The following is a 20,614-nucleotide window of genomic DNA, read 5'->3' as shown; positions in this document are numbered from 1 at the left end:
CTTTTCAGCAAGCAGTCTCTGCATTTGCCTCAAAAACAACTCTGTCTCGTAACATTCTGTTATTATCTCATAGCGTGGTGAATGTGCAGCTCACAACTTGTCCACCAGAGAGTTTTGGAGTTGTTGGATTGTGTATTTTATTTTGATTATTATAGTATGATGAGGGAAACCAAGAAATCCCATTAGCCTCCGTAGCTCTGAGCAGCTCACGGCTCTGCTCCGCCGTTCTAAAAATAGCTTAAACTGACAATTAAAGGTAACAAACCTACTCCTAAGACTAAAGGGATTCCGGCAATGGGCCAATTTGCCAAAATGTTGAACTTTCCCTTTAACTAATGCTTAATAGTGTGTACTTATTATAAAGTGTTACCCAAAAACATTTTCAGAGTGTGTGATTGCTCCTATCTCCTCCCTCACCTGTGTTGGGCACCACCAGGCGTCCTCCGGGGTGGCCGAACAGACCTGTGGTCCTCAGCTGCTCCTTGTCGGCGCTGAGGGGCCCGTTGAGGGTGAGCAGGCCCTTCTTGCGTCTGTCCATGGTGCTGCAGTAGTCCCGGCTCAGGTCCCGCGGGAAGGTCTCGGCGGGGGCTTTGGCGTGGAACTCGGCGCGCTCCGCCACACCTAGTGAAACCATAAAGGAGCTCTGAACTTTGACCTTGATGTCTGGCAGCGGGTCAAAGAGCTCTTTGTCTGTGCTGTCCTGGAAGCAGAGGGGGGTACTGTATGTCCGTCCCACTGTTAAGTCGGGCTGCATCGAGGAGTTGAGGAGCAGCGGGTTGCCTACGGAGACGGAGAGATGGAGAGCACAACCACAGAATCATCTTAAAAAGTCCCGCTCACATGGGACTCACTTGCATGATGTGAGGGAATTGTTTAATTAATGAATCAAAGCCCAACCTCTGTGTTTCCTGAACAGCACCCACATGGGGAATTGAAATTCACTGGTGTCCCAGATACAGCTAAATAAGGTCAAGATTGTGTTATTTGTCTTGCTTTTTGGTTTATTTCTCGCTTTAGCAAAGCAAAAGTAGGAATTTTCAGAACTTTAAAAGCTGAAATCGTGTCAAGAGTTTCATCGGTTTCCGTGACAGGAGGAAGATGAAAGAGGAAAAGAAAATGTGCCACTTTTTTTTTTGCGTGGATTCCATATTAGCGAGGGATTTCCGCCTGCAGCAGGATACAGTGAGGTACAGTACATCCAACAGAGTTGTTATTTTTGCAAAGAAGTAGAATTGGCAGGTTTGAGATTAAAATCAGATTTAATCTCCAGAATGAATTCATATCCCAGGTAACATTAATCCAGTTCGGATCAGGTTGAGGAGACACGTCTCTGGGCTCCTTCTCCTGCAATTTTCTGCAGCTGACCGGTGATGCTCCAGCACCAATTAAAACAACATGTCCGGGCAGGCGATCAGTGCATCGGGGTGTAAGGGTGAGTGCAACCTGGACAGAAGGTCCAGGGCTCAGAGCCACAGTCAGTGCGTTAGATTTAATTACCAAGCACACACACAGCTTGATCTCCATAATCCATCTGCTGGAGTCGGCTCCTCTGGACGCCGTCGTCCTCCTGAAGGACGGGGAGGAAAGGGGGCCAGGAGGGGTCTAGGTGACTTGCTCTGTAAATGAGGGGAGTCCTTCGGCTTCCAGCGTGGACCCAGCAGCTCGTGGTGGTGGTGGTGGTGGTGGGTGGGGGTGGAGGGGGGCTTCATCTGTGGCCATTAGAAGCGACGAAGCTGCCAAACGGAGCGAGGGGCGCGCTGCAACGATCTGGCAGACATTAGACGAGCGGCCTGCCCCTGGATGAGCCGTGTGCCAAGATAACGGCGAAGTCACTGAGTCCTTGCTGCCCAGCTGTTGCCTGGCGAGGGGGCGCGAGGCGGGAGGCTAATGTTGGTTTATTTTTAGGGGAATCGTTAATTACTGGAGGCATGATTTGTGATGAGCACTTTGGAGTGGGTTCATTTTGACTTGTTCTTCAAAAAAAACTAACTTTTCTTGTTGTCCTTTTATCATTCAATTAAACTACAAATCGTATTCCTAGATCTAATTATTATGTTACAGAGCGTTCATCTATTGACAGGGTTCCCACTCTTGTCTTGAAATCATTTTCCGGGACTTTTCCAGGACATTTTCAGTGACACGTCCTCTGTCCCATTTTTGAGAAATGCTGTTATTGACAATTTTACTCTATTTTGTGCATTTTGTTTCTATATTTATTCCTCTCTCTCCCCCATAAGTCTGATTTAAAGGGATACTTCATCCAAAATCAATACTTCATCAATTTTCTACTCACCGCCAAGGAAGGGTTTGGGGAACTTTCTGAGGGGGGGGTCCGGCTGGCAACGGATTTTCATATAATGGTGGCGGATTGTGCTCGTTCGTCGTTGTAAACCATTGGATGTATGATGTGAACACAGAAGAACATCTCACAGCAAATCTCGTGTAGAGACCTACTATTACAACAAGACTAAAAACAGAGATCAAATTATTTTTTTTTCCAAACAAGTTTTTCATGTGGCGGCTTCAGGACACTTGGGTCAGTACAGACGAGCAGTATTTGGATGTTTTATAGTGTGTGCTTTGGACATTTCAAAAGTGAGCATTATCCACCACCATTACAGTATATGGAAATCTGTTACCAGCCAGACCCCCCCTTGGAACTCCAAAAGCATTTTGATAACTATGAAAGTTCTCCAAACCCTTCCTTGGCATCACGGTGAGTAGAAAATTGGTGAATTGTCGATTTTGGGTGAAGTATCCCTTTAAATGTGTACAGTATATGGCTATAATTTATCTATGAAATAATCTCTTACATGCTTAAAAGGTATTACACATTTCTCATAGGACAATGCAAACATGCTGTCCAATACTGGTAACACTCATCAACTCAAAGTCTCTAGTTTTCTCACGAGGCACTTTTTTTTTTGGAAAATAAATCCTTGGTGTGGTCTGAAAAAGTCACATAGACCTCTGGTAGCTGATGTCACAATGTGATAAATCATTTTTCAAGAGGACTGAAGCCTTTCCAGGACATTTGACTTTTTTTTTTTTTTCATTTTCCATGTTTTCTGTGACTGGAATATTGGTCAACAATTTTCCAGGTTTTCCAGGAAGGGTGGGAACCCTGAGTGATCTATTACCCTTCCTTCTTTTACACTCATAATTTTAGACTTAATGCACTAAATGCACTGCACTAAATCACATGTTCAGTCCTCTAGTAGCTATTAGACGCAGTCAGATGCAGATCTTCAATCTGTGTTCACAGACGTTGAGGCCAACACCAGGAGAACAGTGTGTTGGGAAAAGTGTTAGGAAAGCTGCAAATCAAAACCTCTTGTGAAAATTCAGTTAATGCGCCGGAAATACTGTTATTGTACAAACTGGAGCGCCAGAAAGGGGGAGGAATAAGGATCAGGATTCTAGGGGTCCATGACTGGCAGGGGCCCAGAGAGGCTCCTAATGAAATTAAAATACTGACAAAAATAATATGACAGTTATTGAGTGAAGTGATTAACTTATAATCACAAATCTATTCATGTAAAATGGTTCAGTCCTCCAACTGTTATTATTACACAGGCAGCGAGTGGAGCATACGTAAGGAGGCGGAGGCGGCAGGTGGTCCACTTAAAAATGATGTCTCAAAAATCGGGAAGTCAAAAAAGGAAAGAAAGGAAAGAAAGAGGTAAGGAAGCAGGAGGGAGATGTTATGTCACCCAATTTCTCAAAAAGAAAGGTGGGTTTGTTAGTGGGTCATGCATTAGAGGTGGAAAGTTCTGGAACATTAGCCACTGAAGTTCCATTCAAACCATAAAGAGATGGTTATTGGCAAATTATCAGTCTTGCAGAAAATAGTGAATTCCATTGTAATGAGAGTGTCCAGTGCTTCCCCAACCAAGCACCTGTCATGTTTCTTTTCACAAATATGGGACATTAGTCAAAAAGATCATTTAAGGTCCAGTGTGTAATATGGGGGGAAACTAGCTGACTTCAGATTCTAGACTGCAGCACTCACTTGCCCGCTCGCACTCACCCTTCCGTCCGCAAAGTGACCACAACTGGGAGTATTTCAGGAGCATGGAGCGATGAGGTGAAGATCTAAACCATTTTACCATATGTCTGTTGTTTCCTCCTCCTTCTCCCTTCCCTCTGCCTTCTTCTTTCCCTCCGCCTTCTTCTTTGTTGGTTTATTTATGAACACGAAACTCGCGGAATGCGCTCTCTGGCTGGCTGGATTTTCCGTTCCGGCTGCCGTACAAACATGGCGGCTCAAGATGGCGACACTCTCTAAAGCAAGACCCTTGCTAAAATAATTATTATAAGAATACAAAAACCAAGCAAATTTGATTTTATAGTGATTATACACTTATACAAATATATTCATGGGTAGAATATTCAGATTTTGCCAATAAACCTTGACAAATATTACACACTGGACCTTTAAAATGTATAATTCAATGTAAAAGAGCAACAAAATTTTCACCAGCCACTCTCTGGATGGGCCAGTAAGATTTATTTTTTATGAGGCCCTAAATCCCTGGCGGTCTGTCACTATCATCATACCATACAATAATAACATAAAATAAAATAAAAAATAATCCACTCTCTCAATTCAAATCTAACTGAATATTTCTGAATATTTTTGCAGAGGCTGAACCTGTGACTTAGCTGCTGACGGTCATGACTGCACCAGCGTTATAAACGATACGAGTCGTGAGCAGATGTTATGCAGAATAACATTTTGGAGGGGAAATGCTGCAAAGATAATGTCTCTCCATGAGAAATGAAAAGGTATATTTTTTCATCTCTGAACGGCCTCACGGTGACAGCGACCCCGGAGGCCACTCTGTGGATCCCAGTCAGAGCCGCGGCCCGGTGGACATTACCCACCCACCCTCTCTGCGGCTGACATTCGATCACCGCTAAATTTTCTCCACTCCGGTCGGGTGGAGAATGATCTGATTATCGCTTGAGTGTGCATCTTTAAGAATGGCGCGGTGAAAATGGAATGGCAGTGGTGAGATGAGAGAAGTTAATGAAATGTACCTCAGGTTGAATACCTTGAGGGATAGGTTTGGAATTGGACCTCTGATTAAAAATCACTCAGAAGGAGAGGTAATGTAGAGAGACAGGGTCAGGTCCAAAGACTCATTCAGCACTCTGCCTTACAGCCTCCCCGGCAGCAGGGAGTCATCCGAAAGCATTTAAGAACTTCTTTAAAGTCTTTATGTTTTTTTTTTTTCTTTGTGGCGATTATCAGGCATGAAAAAGCCGCTGATTTGCAATTAAACACACACTTAGAAAGACCCAGAGGAAGCCTTTAATTTCCTGCTATGTTTATGAAAAGCGACGGTAAAATGTTAACAGTGCAGTCACAGCAGAATTTGGCCGATGTAAAGCGCCTCGACAGCTCAGAAACAACAAACTGGGGCCGGGTTAAAGCGATATTTAATCTTTTTTTAAGTGGGGTTCTATGAGCTACAAATATAACTATTAACTTACACTAGATGCAGTAGAAAGGTCTCTGCTCTCCTCGCCTCTTCCACACACCGCTGATACAAACAGCTGATAGGCGGAGTCATACAGTGTGTGCGGAGGAGTATAGAGGAATACTGAATGAGTTAGTTCCAGATTAACAAACTTTTTTTCCGATCAGCTGATGCATTGTAAATGTTTACTTTAGATCGTACTCTTGAACTGGTGTATTATTTTTGAGAAGGGACTTCTTGTAGGCGGCAAAAATACGCTGATTAATTCTGCCCTACAAAGGCAAAGTGCAATATCTGTAAAAATGCCAAACTGAGAAAAAACACCTTTTTGTGTTTTTCATTGTCAGGTTTAAGGATCAAACTATGAATAACTACTAAGTCTATGATTGATTAGATAAAGGTGGACTGAATTAAATGTATTTTGTAGTTTGTCTTTCTGACCAATTTTGACCGTTTTATGGCAGATACTGCACTGTTGCCTTGGTTTTGGTGCAGATACTGCACTTTGGCTTGATATTAGCTACAGATACGGCACTCTGCCTTGGTTTTACTCCAATGAAATTATAGAGTAAATTCTAGAATAGAAGAGTCCTCTTTGCAGATACTGCACTTTGCCTTGGTTTCACAGCGCTTTTTTGGATTGACAGCAAAATAAAAAGCCCAATAACTCTGGAAATTTTAGCAGTACCAATATCAAATTCTACCAGATTGAAGAGAATATGCCACACATTTTTTTTAAAGTATATTTTTGGCTTTTTTTGCCTTTATTTGATAGCACAGTGAGAGATAGACAGGAAAGGGGGAGGCAGAGAAAGGGGAATGACATGCAGGAAAGGTCTGCCCGACACGGGACTCGAACCGGGGACGCCTGCGTTGAGGACTGTAGCCTCTACATGGGGTGGCTACTTTAACCACTGCGTCATGCACCGCCCCGAATATGCCACACGTTTGATATGTGTGTGTGTGTGTGGTCTAGTGTACCTAATAGGCATTTGTAGCTCATACAACCCCACTTCAAAAAAGGTGAACTATCATCGCACACAACTATCGCAGTTTGCTGTTTCGGAGCTGTTGAGGCGTTTTACATCCGCCTAATTCTGCTGTGACTGCATTGTCGCATTTGTAGCTTATACAACCCCCACTTAAAAAAAAAAAAAGCTGAACTATCCCTTTAAGAAGAGAGAGGGAGGAAGTGTTCTTCATTTCACGGGGAGCGGCGGCCGGCTTGATAGAGAGGAAAATGGAAAGGAGTGATGGTGGCCGGTGGAGGGCACAGCAGGCAGGCTGCAGGGAGACGTGGCCTATTTAAATAGGATTGATGACCCACTCCCTCCACCTCCGTCCAATCGCTGCCATGGGGGGTGGGTGGCGGGGTGGGGGGAGCTCCGGTGACTCCCCGGGCCTTGGGGGGGCGCGGGGCTTCTCATGGCATCGTCACCGGGGTGGGGGGGGGTTGGGGAAGCGAGGATGGATCACCTACGGCCGGCGATGGCTATCACTCGCGGTAACCCAGAAGTGTCAGTGACATTAATATGAATGCCTGTAGCGAGGCTGTGGCCACATCACCAACACAAGTTATTGCTGTGCACAACAGAAATTGAATTGATGTTCACTGTTCCGTACCCTTCGCATTTATCTATCGGCGGCTCAGGCCTGTGTAATCTGATGGGGGAGATTGGTTGGCCTGACAGTCAAATGTGTGGTCCACGGGGGGGAGGAGAGGGGAGGGGAGGGGAGGGGGAGGGGAGGGAGGGGAGTGGAGATTGATTATCTCCTTCTTCACAATAACAGAGGAGCAGGTCTGTCAAAATAGAAGGACAGATCCTTTCTCTGATTATGGACGTATAAATCCAAGGTAAACAGGCGGGCTGTGTGGCACGCTGCCCACCCCCAGATGTAAAACAAAATGCCATCAATCACCGGGGGGAGAGGTGATGACGCCGGCCCCTTGGCCTTGTGCGTGTCATCGCTGTGTGTGGACTTGGTGGCGCTCTCTCTTTCTCACCTTGTCTGGTGGTCTTGAAGTTGAAGGACTGGAATCCCCCCGTGAGCGCGGAGGAGTCGATGACGTCCACCCCGTACTCGCTGTGGTTCTTCCTGTACAGCATGACGGCCACTACCAGGATCGCCACGGCGATGATGCCGGCGCCCAGACCCGAGTATAGGGCGATGTCGTTGGAGCTGTCCATACCTGGAACACACAAGGCACAGAGAGAAGGAGAGATACTGTGAAAACTAATAGAACCTAATGTGATGTAGTAGTTGGAGCTAACATGGAAAAAATGAAGGTAAACTAGTGAACAAAATAAAGGGGGGTCACTTTCAGCCAACTAAAGGTCAGATGGTGAATAATTTTACAACAACCTATCATTTACACAAAGACAAAGAAGTTGTTATCTTTGTCAAACTCATTAACATCAAGAGGATTTTGGTTCCAGAGGAAACAACTGAATCAACTTCCTCAGGTGAAGGCTCATGAAAGTGAAAAAAAAAATGTTGAGCATCATTTATGAATTGCGTAAAAGAGAGAGATGAGATCAGTAGAGCGCCCGGAGCAAACATCGGAGGAGTTTTTCTAAAACTTCTAAAACTTGTGACTGTGAAGCAGGAAGCTCCTGCTGAGTTTACAGTTGATCCTTGCCAGAAAAAAAGATGTGTCTCTCCAGGGAGTGTTATCCCTCAAGCTTGTGTATTATTGCAGTGGTCAAAGTTCAACTCCTCAAATTGTGAATTGTGCTTTGCTCAGGACGGCAACAAACATGATGCAGTGCAGTGGCTGCTGGTCTTTCAAAACACTTTTAGCCTTCATCATAAAATGCAGTGTTTCCCACACATTCATTTACGTCCGCCACAAATAGATTTTCCTTTTTTTTTTTTGTTTGGCAACAATATCATTCTGTTCAGTCATCTCCACATAGCGCTGTTTCTAATTGACATTCACACACACAGAGAAGCCCCCCCCGGGCGATCCGACCACCCGACCATATGTACCCTGACCATATATATATACATATAGGAAATGCTATAATTGTGTTTTATTTACAATGTGATACAGTGGAATGGGCTGTATCACTATGTAAACACCAAGAAATGAGCTGCAGTTTGTCTCCCCACTTCACTCCAAAATCGGCACTAAACTGGAAAATGCCCCGGTGCCTGTTTATATTTCAAAATCGCTGTCAATCATCCTCCAATCACAATCACATCATTTATCCAATGGCCATCCAGTTTCACTTCAGTGAAAACAATAATTCTCTATGCAAGTCTGGTCGCTTTTCCGCTGTTTTGCTAAGCCTCCACCTGGCCATGTGCATTCTTAAATGGAGTTTTTAAAAAGCCGGCGAAAACGTTATGTAACATAATACAGTGTTACGACGTGTGCATTTTTGTAGCCTTAACTGTCATAAACAGGTTACAGAGCTGTGGCGGTGTGCAGAGACGAGAGCTGGGACACCGGAGCGGCAGCCAGGTACTACACTGATGTTGCAAGGTTGGTTTTCAGCCGTGAGATGCCAGGTGGAAGCCAGAGAGCCTCCGTTGTCACTGTAACAAGTCACATCCCATGTAGTTATCTACAGAGGTGGCAAGTAACGAAGTACAAATACTTCGTTACTGTACTTAAGTAGATTTTTCAGGTATCTGTACTTTACTTGAGTATTTATTTTTCTGACGACTTTTTACTTTTACTCCCTACATTTATACGCAAAAATATGTACTTTCTACTCCTTACATTGTAAAAACAGGCTCGTTACTTTTTTTTTTTGACACAACGTAAAAGCACCGGTAAAAGACGTGACGAACTAGAGAGGGAAAGAGGGAGGGAGGAGGGAGGGGGGGCGGTAGAGAACTTGTAGGCTACTGTAGCAGCGACATGGAGACAGCTTGCATGGAGGAAGGAAGTGATGGTGGTCGGACTATCCGACGGGGGGGTTGAACACTGTACAATCAGCGCAATACAGCGCATTTACCGTTTACGAGCGGCAAAGCGCAACCTGTCCATGTGCCCTTGTCTGTGTGTGTGTGTGTGTGTACGTGCGGTGCGACTGCGCAAGAGAGACGGCAGGTGGACTGACTGGCAGAGATGAGAGGTTGTTTAAAAATTATTATTATGATTATTTTGTGAGAGTCTGTGGCGTTAATTAATGGTAAACACTGCCTCTGGTCAGTTCAATCTTGATTATTCTGTCTGAACTTTTTTTGTTTAACAAAATTATCAAATTATGTAGGTTTCATTAACGCAAAAAAAATCCTTTTTACTTTTACTTTGAAAGTACATTTCAGAGCCTGTACTTTCTTACTTTTACTTGAGTAAAGGAGTTGAATCAGTACTTCTACTTTTACCAGAGTATTTTTTTACACATGTATCTGTACTTTTACTTAAGTACAGAATATGAGTACTTTTGCCACCTCTGGTTATCTATCACAATTACGCCAGAGCTTTTTAATTAAGGTAAAAATGTAGCATAGCCACGGGAGAAATCCTGCTTAGTTCCTCTTTAATGGACTGAGACACTATGAGGAGAAAATGGCGTCAGTCGACGTGCGATAAGCAGCATATTCTGAATGAACTCGTCTTAGAGTTGGACGTGTTCTAACACATTTTTAGCCAATGAAATGTCAACAAAACACTTCATATCTCACCATTTATTTTTTGACATTTTAGAGGAAGGAGAGCTCAACTTGCAGTCTTAGAGCGATCGACACTGGGTGCAAGCCCAGCACTGAAATTACTGGTTTGAGAACGCAGTGGTGCTATTGTCATGTTCCCTCTGAAAGCCCCATTAACACTGTGAGGAGGAGGGGAGAAAAAGAACTGGAGAGCCTGGCATGACTCATGTTGTATTGAATTAGTGCTGCGGAAACACATGTTTCACTGAATTCATCAAGGCCACAGGGACAAACGGAGAAAGTTCAGTTTGTGGTCACATTTAGAAAACTATGTCACATCTCTAATAAAAGCTTAATTCGAGGGCTGTTGCTACCTGCCACTGAGGTAAACACAGTGAAGGCCTCGGCCACCGTTTGACAGCGCGCACGGATGTGACAGTGTGTGTACAGAGACAGTGTGACAGTATGGAATTACGTTCCTCTGAGATCTCTCTATAGCAACTGGGTCAATTCCTTTTCACTGTGACCATGGCAGCTTTGACAAAAAAAAACTAAACAAAAAGAGAAAAAGGGATTTCTAAATGCTGCACATAAAACAGTGGAGTGTTTGTTGTATTAGTAAAGAGCTCGACACAGTGAGGAGGAGATGGAGAAAAAAAAAAAGAAAGTCAGTGCAAACAGTGCTGTTATTATGGAGACGTTCAAGGGCAAACACATGCAAGAGTTACAACGTGTTACAGCGGCTCCAGTGTGGAAATGAAACAAGAAGGATGGAAAGTGGTAAGATGGAGCAGACCATCTGTCTTATCTCTCTATGCTACATTATGCACCGCAGATAGGAATAAATGAGCATGTCCAGCCGTTACTCTAAACTATTACATATCACACTCAAGCTGCTAACATGGAGGGTGATTAGCCCTAACTGCCTTTAGACCCACCGGTCTATATCCAATAGCTATGATGGATATCTCCCAGCGAAGGCAATTAGGAGCCCATGTGGTGGAGGCCGCCGGTCGCCGGTTGGCTTGCGAGGACCAATCCGACGAGGCAAAATTCATTTTTACAGCGTTTTTCCCGCAGAGACGACCGCCAGACAGACATCGGTTTAATGCACTCCCTGTTCAATCATGCAAGGTTTTCTTTAAAGAACACAGCAGGCACCCGATTCACTTTTTTTTTATGTGAAAACTCCGGAGCTAGTAGCAACCTGACAGTCACTTAGCAGGGCTAACTCCGGCGAGTGATTGAAAGCCGCCACAGGAAACGTGGAGGACAGCGCTGTAAATTGGTCAAATTAGCTCGTTTTGCAATGATTACCACCCATTAATCCTTCACAACATAGCACATGTTCACTTGTCACAACCAATATATCTCCTGGCTTCAAAGTAGACGCACAGCTGTGATGTCACGGCTGTCATTTAAAGGCCACTCGATAATGACATGAATGCAAATGAGCACTTTTGCTGGGTTAAATCAGGAGCTGATCAGATCAAGGTGAGCTAATTGTGGGTAATTTGTGTTGTTTCTGTTTCCAGAGTCTGTGGTGAGAGAATGCAGACGACTGTTCACTTTTAACTTAACACTAACATGTCATCTCTGTTGCCGACTGAATTCAGGGAATTACACATTAGTGGCAGGTGGGGACCGGGAGTTGAGGATGAAAGAAATTCACAGAGGAAGACTCACTTTGAGGTTTAACGTCATGTAGCAGCTTTCGATCTGCAAAGACAGAGAGATAGAATGAGACAAAGAGGAGAGAAAGTGGTGATTAAAGTCCGAGCCGATGTGAAGTGACTAACAAGTGTGGTCTCAAATAAAAAAAGAAATTTAAAAAAACCCTGAGCAGAGCGTAGCGAGCTCCTCCGCTGACTGCGCTCATCAACCATGTACAGTATCTGATAACGGCCGGGGCAGCCGTCGTTACTGATTACTGTCTCCAGATCAGCATAGATAAAGGTGGGGAGGGAGTGGGCTGATCATCTATGAACACTATAGTCCAAAAAAAAAAACAAGTCTCATTTATTCCAGAGGCATGACCTCACACATTTTTTTTCTCTTTGAATATTTAGAATTTCTCCACATGAACTATATATCATGGAGACTCACATTATCATCACAGGCACATTCTAGTAGAGATGAAAAGCAAATGAAACTCCAGGTATTAACTGATGGTCTGTAAAATAAAAAGCAGGTGCACCACTGTCAGGGCAGATAAAGAAAAAAGGATCAGTGTTGTATTATAATGTGAAACTCTGTTTTAACAAGATGGTCTCACATTATAACAACATGAATTTCATGTTATAACATGATACTTCCCTATAATTATCACACAAAGAGACTCAAGTTACAACTTGTAATGATGAACCAGTTATGGCTCATTTATACCATTAGATGACTGACTACCATCAGACATTACAACGTTTTTCCTCTACAGAGTTCCCCCTACAGATTCAGGGGGCTTTCACACCTACCTCGTTTGGTCCGGACTTTCGGACTTTCCAGATAGTTCGGATCAAATTGACAGGTGTGAAAGCTCCACCGGACCACGGTCCGGACTAAAGACCGAGTCTTTGGTCCAGCCTCAGAAGGTAGTCTCGGTCCGGACTATCCTGGACCAAGGTCCGCTGCTGCGTAGTGTGAAAGCATTTTTTTGGAAGGTTCGAACTATCAGACCAAATACAGGAAATAACGTCAGATGCGCTCGTGCCGAAAAAAGTAAATAAACAGAAAAAAAGGAAAGAGGAGCCGCGGCAACCGGCGGCAACACTTGGGGAGAGGAGGAGATCATATTATATCCAGATTTGGTCAGAGGGATGGGTGTGTCAGTGTAGGCTACACTTGTAAACGTTTACACGGAATTAAACAGTAGAGTGTTTAATATAAATCCCCAAACGATACATGCAAGCCTATTTTTTTATATAATGACCCGAATATATATTTTTTCCGCCGAAAAAAGTCTGAAAAAGACGGATCAGCGGGTGACACCAAACAACGTCTGCCCCAGCAAGTCAGAGCTTTTATTTCTCTCACACTCACACACAAGTGACCTGGAGAGATGCAGCCGCATCTGAGGATCGCAGTGTGTGTGCGCATAGCGTGTGTGTCCTCCTCCACTACACAAAACAGCTGATCGCTGATCGCTGCCACTCTGATCAATGAGAGCATTTCGCCGCGGCACAATCCTCTTTTTTTCTCTCCTTTCATCAGCTCTAAACTCACTCTTCTGCACCGCGATTACAAACCACAGCGTGCTTTCCAGCAGTAGGCTATATTTTTTCTTTTTACACATTTTTTTTTTTTTTTTCAGAGCACTTTCTATGCGCTAACGTCAGACGCACGCTCATCCGTCATGACGTCGGTAGATCCTTTAGTCCGCTGTCATAATAGCAGTGTGAAAGCGAACTTTACTGGACTATATGGAAACAATGTAACAAAAAAAAAAAATTAAGTCCGGACCTTGGTCCGGACTATTAGGTGTGAAAGCGCCCTCAGAGTGCTCAGTCTCACAGTGGTAAAACCTCACTGCTAACCCTCCTCCCAGCCATGTGCAGTTGTTTTCAACGAAGCCGGCGAGAAGGCAATCCACGGCTACCGAGGTCAACCGAGGTGGGTAACGTTAAGAGATTACAGATTATAGGGCATATTTGTTTCATAGTGCCTTAAAGCAGTCCATGTTTCTCGCCAGATGAGATCTAGGACACTGGGTCGGAGGCGCTGATCTTGCAAGGTTGATTTTTGGCCAAGAGATACTACTGTAGGTGGAAGGCAGAGAGCCTCCATTCTCTCTGTAACAAGTCATTCAACCATCACAATTACTCCGAAGCTGCTTAATTAAGGTAAAAAAAATCTTGCATAGTTCCCCTTTAAGATGCCTATTTCCTACCGTAGAGAGGAAGACAACCAGCTATAACCTAGATTGCATCACAATGAGCCGTCCTCATGGTGAAATAACACTGGTCTATGTGCAACCAGCTGTTAGTCAAGTGTGCAGGGACCGGGCACAAAGTGCAAACTGGATACAGACACTATAAAGAATTCAACCACTTGCTTCAAACAACAAAGTCTCACAAAAGTCACTTCAATTGTCTCCTGCTTGTTATATTGAAACACTGTAAGTTCTCAAATAAAAGCTTTTATTTGCTTCAACTGCTGAACTGAAGCGGCTTGTTGAGACAAGTGTCTATATGGGAAAGGCTTTTAGTTCATTTCGCACAAATCTTTTGCTCAGCAAAGATGGGAAAATCGAATGTTACTTCTGAAGTGAAGTTAACAACACTAGCCTTTGGTGCCACTTCAACGACCGACCCAAGGAAACACATTTATTGAAGTTTAATCGGTGCCGATTAGAGTTCTCAGTGGACCAGGCCGGCCTGACCAACCCGACTGGACACACTGGTTCCGGTCGAAAATAAATACAAATGACTCTCATCGGGCCTCAGGCTTCCTTTTTTTGGCCTGGTTTGGGTAATTCTAAATGAATGGAATGCTATTTGGACTTCAACGAAGGTCGGGAGTCTTCAGAAAGGACTGGTTTGTTCCTTTACTCTGAACTGAATGAATGATTTGTGGAGAATCTAAGCAGTTTAGTGATGTGTAGCGAGTTCATGTTGACAAAAGTTATAACAGATGCTACAACACTGAGGGGAAAGGAGCGATTCATGCAGCGCTGTCTAACTATTGTATGTCTGAATGAAGCAGCTTAGAAACTGCTCAAACAGGCGATCTAGTGGCTTTGAGAGGTTTTGTACATTTACAAGAACTTGCACAGAAAATAGACCTTTTATTTGCTCAAACCTGTAGCCAGACCAGGGCCAGTACAAGGGAGAGGAGTCTGTCTGTATTAGACTCTGTGTCTATTTGAGTCTTTACGGTTATTCATTTGGAAAAATGTCATTCTAGGGATTTTGGTATAACTATAAAGCTTCATTCCTGGTTGCGCCACCAGACTTAATTTAGAATAATGTGCTTTTACATAATTCTATGTCATGTTAACTAGAATAATATCCCACAAGTAGTTTCCTCTTGTAACCTGATTAGTTTGAATGCCATAAAAATATGAAAATGTGTTGTAGGGTAATAAATGTTTCATGTTATAACGTCATACTGATCCCTTCTTCTTAATAAATAAAAACTTTTTCACAAAACTTAAAAAAAATATTCATGGATGTATGTTGTTGCATTAGAAAATTCAATTTAAAAAAATGTACAGTATGTAGGCCTATATGTGTGCTGAACTTGTATACAGGCTAATATGAGGGTAAATGTTAACACATAATTATATAATAAACAATGAAATCAATCATCATGAGGAATTCAAGTGTTTGTATTTGGGGGAGAAAAAAATGTAAAAAATGCACTTCTTGTGATTTGAGAACAGTTCCAATCACAACAGTGATATGACAGATCATGACTCAGGCCTGTGCTGCTGCCATTCATTCTTGTGTCACAACAGAAAGTAAAGCATTCAAATTCTGAAGTCATTGCATGTGCATGACCCAAACAGTGCAATGACATTTCATTCCAAACCTCAAGCATCATTCAGTCGCGAGCGCCTGCACTTCTCACCCTGGGACACATTCAGTACGACGCACTATATGTCAAGTGAGCAGCAGGAGGAGGAGGAGGAGGAGGAGGAAGAGTGCTGACATTCTCATGCACCGGGCATCTGTGTCAATCCACAGTGTGATTCCTCCACAACACACACCTCCTGTCCAGACATGCTTGTGATAGCTTACCATGAGTGTATACACAGTGTGATGATGAGAATGATAGGGAAAATGACTAGAGTGATGATGCTGATGCTGATGCTGCCCAGCAGGGAGAGAGGCCTTACTCTGGGTGCACAGTCCATCTGTGCAGTTCTCTGTGGCCTCGCTGTCCCCTTCGCACATCTTTCCTCGGTGTCTTGGTGCAGGGGAGTTGCATTCACGATTCCGCTGCCTGTCGCACTGGCTGCTGCACACGGTCCACTCGCTCCACTCGTCCCAGCCGCCGTTGACTGCAACACAAGGATACACACACACACACGTGGATTAAGAGAAACTCCACATTTTAAGATACATGCTAATAGCTGGTTTGTTTTTCTCCATGCTAATACTGGAGGCAGGGGAAACACTAAAGGGTTGAACATCGTCTTTTTAACCGTTTTATTTCTGGTTTCGAACCTGATTTTATTTTATTTTATTTTATTTAGGGACAATGCACTAAAAAAAAGAAAAGATGAGTGCGTCAGATTTAGCACAGAGCTAATTTCCATTTGTAGTCCATAAAATACACAGAATGCATTTATTTGTGCATCCCCACAATCACAACATAAAATACACCATATATATATATGCGTTATGAATGAAGAATTCAGTTAGTGTGTAGTTTATAAATACAGTTAGTGCTTATCAGTGATGAGTAAAATATTTTTAACTGTGTTTGTAAACTACATACTAATGAGTATTCATGTGTAATAAATGAATAATTCAGTATTTAATGCTTAAGTAATGCTTAATAGTGTGTTCTTTCTTTATTAAAAAGTGTTACCGAACTTACTAATTACTTGTGCAAATAGCATCAAAATTGCAGTGAAGAACAGTATTGTATAGTATAATTGTGTATGAAAGTTAAAATATGACATAAATTATACAAAGTGCCAGTGTAGAATGCATGTGCTATACCTAAACTTCAACAAAACATCAATTGACAAAAACAAAAAAAGAACAACAACAAAAAAGCACAAACAGAATACAAAATAGGACAGGGCTAGAATCATACACAAATGGACAAGAATATTTTTTAAGTCAATGAGGAGCTGCTTCTATTCTTTAATGGCCTTTAAAGAAAAGGCGGACTGAGCAAGAGCAGAATGTCTCTGTGGAACCTTGCATAACCTAGATGAAGATCTTAGAGTCTGTTGCTGCGTTCAAAACATCTCGGAGGTCGGTATTCCCAACTTGGAAATTTTCGACTTCAGATATCATTGCATTCACGCTGCAGAAACTCGAAAGAGAAAAAACATGGATACTCAAAGGAAGTTTAGCATATTGTGGCTCATCGCTGAATACGAAAAATATATGCAGCAGTAAATGATGTTTGTTTTGGAGGCAAATGAAGAGGAGAGGGGACGCCGCAGAGGAGTGCACATACTGTATAACATTATATCCTTGATAAACGTTATTTCCATTTCATACGAGGACCACAATTTCACACAATACAACAATCACAGCTTAATATAAACGTATTTCATATACTGCAATAATACACAAAAAGTATGCATTAAAACCTCAACAAATAACTTCAAATGTTTAAATTCTAACCATTTAAGACGAGGGCTGCCATGTTTTGATGTTGTTGTGACGTCAAGTCGGAAAGTTGGAGCTCTGAAATGATACCCGAGTTTCCGACCTCTAATTTCTGAGTTTGACACCGTTAAATTCATTTTTTTACAACTCAGAGCTCGTTTTTTTCCGACTTTCCGAGTTGTTTTGAACGCAGCATGTGTATTCAGCTTATAGCCTAACAGACTCACATGTAGATTTTCAATGCAGAAGGGACAGTGAAGACAGAGGACAGGTACAGTCATCCATCACACTCACACACCGTCTCCACTTTCAGTCAGGTTCTATATTTACACACTTTCAGCATTCAAGAATTTCCTTAGTGGACACACACACACATACACACACACATATTCAGTATGAGATACAATACACAGGGTGACGTGTTGTTGATGTGCTGGTACAGCTTTTGAGAGACATTTTCTCCCCATTAACCCCCAGGCCTGTTTCTATAATGTGTTTTGATGCAAGGCTATGAAACCAAGACAGCTTGGTGCATGCTAATAGCTGGGATTCTTCCACCGTGCTCCGTCATCTGATCAAGGAAGAGCTCATCATGCTTAGCTTAACAAATATTGGGAGACCATATGGCGCCTGAAGATTTTTTGGCAGCGGTAATACAGTGTTGTGGGCGGCGGAGGAGGTAATTTTCCTTTGTGATGTTCCACAGGCGCTACCTACGCTCTGCATTTTTTTTTTCTTTTTTTTTGTGGTTTCTTCTCAGCTACTTGAAATGCAAACGATGTGTTTATGTTGTGGAGAGAATGCTGAGTGCTTCTGAAGTTTGATCGCTTCACTTATGGCGCTGGCGAGTGGATGCATATTACTTCCCCTATGACTTGTTGCTCTGATTCTGTTGAATGAGCTCATCTGCCTTACCGCTTCACAATAGATAGAGTCTGGCAAACTGTAATGATGGTGAAAACTCTGCATCACTTTCAATACACTCTGGACACTTTTCATAACACCAACTTCATCATGATGTTGTTTTTTTTTTTTTTTTTTGCTGCTCACTTTCTTCTCCATGTCTGATTTTCTTAAATTGGCCAGTCACCAGATCCTCATTAATTTGTTTTGGTGGCATCCTGGCAGCCAAGGCAGACATTAAGTTTTTGTCTTAAAGGGATAGTTCACCCAAAATTGAAATTTCACTCTATCTACTCACCCTCATGTCGACTAAGGGCTGGGAGAAGTTTCAGAGTCCTCCGTGGCTTCTCTGAGTTACAGGGGGTCTCGGCGTAGCAGTGCATGTCCATATAACGGTTGCAAATGGATACCAACTGTCTTCGTAACAAAAAGACACACCAAAAAACATCCAAATACCTCCATGCTGCTCGTATGTAATGTCCGTCTTGTATTGAAGCCCCGAAATGCAAAATTGTCCCGAAAAATATTTCAAGCTTGTTTTGTAGCGGAAGCTTTTCGAAGCTCCTCTTCCCGGTTCGTCCAAATTTGACGAATTTGGATGTTTTTTGGTGTGTCTTTTTGTTACGAAGACAGTTGGTATCCATTTGCAACCGTTATATGGACATGCACTGCTACGCCGAGACCCCCTGTAACTCAGAGAAGCCACGGAGGACTCTGAAACTTCTCCCAGCCCTTAGTCAACATGAGGGTGAGTAGATAATGAGTGGAATTTCAATTTTGGATGAACTATCCCTTTAACTTCTACCAGTTTCTTTCTTCTGGGGATTTTAAAACTCCAAAAACAACCTTATCTGTTATATAAAGTGTCAACAGATAGTTAGTCAATAAGCATGTATATTCAACATTTCCAAACAGACTGATACCGATGCTGTAGGACTGCATGCCTGTCAGATACCTGACTCAGACCTTGCAGTGACAGGTCTGTCCTCAGAGCCCACTGAGGAAACATAATTGACTGTTTTATCTTTATGATCTCAAGGGCCAAACTGGGTCAGGAGGAGGAGTAAAGAGGCTTTTTTCTGGGACGTTTTGTCGGGATGCTGCACATGAAAGTCATCTTGTATAAATTCTTCACTCATCTGTATCTATATCTGTATGCATTTCTAAGTGAAGGGGAAAGAGTGATTGGGTAATTCCTGTAGTTTCCTTTCTTTTCATTTGCTGTTCCCTACCTTTGTTTTTTTGTATTTTATTGTACAGCTCTCTGGTTGTTTAAGTTAGTTAGAGTTATTTTATACAACATTTTGCTATTAAGACCAAACCACAAAGGTTAAATAGAGGTCATACATTTCAACATTTAAGTAAAGCCAGATTATTTCCTAAAACTTTGTAGAAGAAGCAGAAATCTCACTGTACTATTAACAATAGCTAATGTATTTTTGCAGTGTACAGGGTGACACAGTTATTTCAGGGTCACAGCAAGACTCCTGTACTTCAGTTAATTCAAACAGAATTATTTTGTCACACAAAAGAGAGAGAGGATGGAGACCAAAGGAAAACAACATGCACGGTTCCTTGCGAGGAAAGGTGTGTTTACCATTTGACGGTTGTTTATCTGTGAGGAGCTATGCAAAGGTTTGGGCACCCCTGGTCAACATTTCTGTTAATGTGAACAGTTCAGCAAGTGGAAGATGAAATGATCTCCAAAAGGCAGAAAGTTAAACATGAAACACTCTTTTGCAATATTTTAAGCAACATCAGTGTATTATTTTTGTTTTCTATAAGTTGAGAGTGAAAAAGGGAAACAAAGCAGCAGCCTGCAAAAGAATGGGAAACCCAGGAGACTTGAGCTCTCAGATAACTGACCAAGGTATCAGACAAGATATTTACTATTTACACACTGTGATAGTTTCCAAAGGGGGGGGTACTAGCTACTAACTAGTACACAAGGTGGCCAAACCTTTGCTGTGGGTCTTTTTCCATTTCTGTCATTCTGAAAATGTAAAATATGAAAAATAAAAAAAACATACACTGTTTGAAGGGAATGTGTCATCTGTAACTTTATGCCTTTTGGAGATCATTTCTGCCCTACAAAGGCAATGTGCAGTATTTTCTTTTCTTCTTTTTTTTGACCAATCAAAAGTGTGGCATATTCTCTTCAATCTGGTAGAATTTGATTTGGTACTGCTAAAATTCCCAGAGTTATTGGGCTTTTTATTTTGCTGTCCATCCAAAAAAGCACTGTGAAACCAAGGCAAAGTGCAGTATCTGCAAACACTGTACTGTAGGTACTCCCTACATTCTATACTCTATAATTCCATTGGAGTA

The 20,614-nt window shown here is 42.6% G+C and overlaps 1 protein-coding gene across 3 annotated transcripts in view; it reads right to left on the bottom strand.

Moving 5' to 3' along the window:
• Positions 1 to 20,614, bottom strand: part of unc5db (unc-5 netrin receptor Db) — a 328,306-nt gene that overhangs the window by 64,284 nt on the left and 243,408 nt on the right. The window contains exons 7-10 of one of the 3 annotated variants that reach the window (XM_085787638.1): positions 15,928 to 16,092; positions 11,781 to 11,813; positions 7,492 to 7,677; positions 418 to 780 (exon numbers count right to left, since the gene is read on the bottom strand). In XM_085787638.1, coding sequence (XP_085643764.1) covers positions 418 to 780; positions 7,492 to 7,677; positions 11,781 to 11,813; positions 15,928 to 16,092 — 747 coding nt within the window. The remainder of the gene's footprint in view (positions 1 to 417; positions 781 to 7,491; positions 7,678 to 11,780; positions 11,814 to 15,927; positions 16,093 to 20,614) is intronic. The other 2 variants (XM_085787640.1, XM_085787639.1) reach the window with 2 other exon arrangements.

The sequence above is a fragment of the Trachurus japonicus genome, chromosome 9 (genome assembly GCF_045865225.1).
Source record: "Trachurus japonicus isolate A0001 chromosome 9, Traja_1.0".
NCBI lineage: Eukaryota > Metazoa > Chordata > Actinopteri > Carangiformes > Carangidae > Trachurus > Trachurus japonicus.
This window is presented reverse-complemented; position numbering and strand designations above follow the sequence as displayed.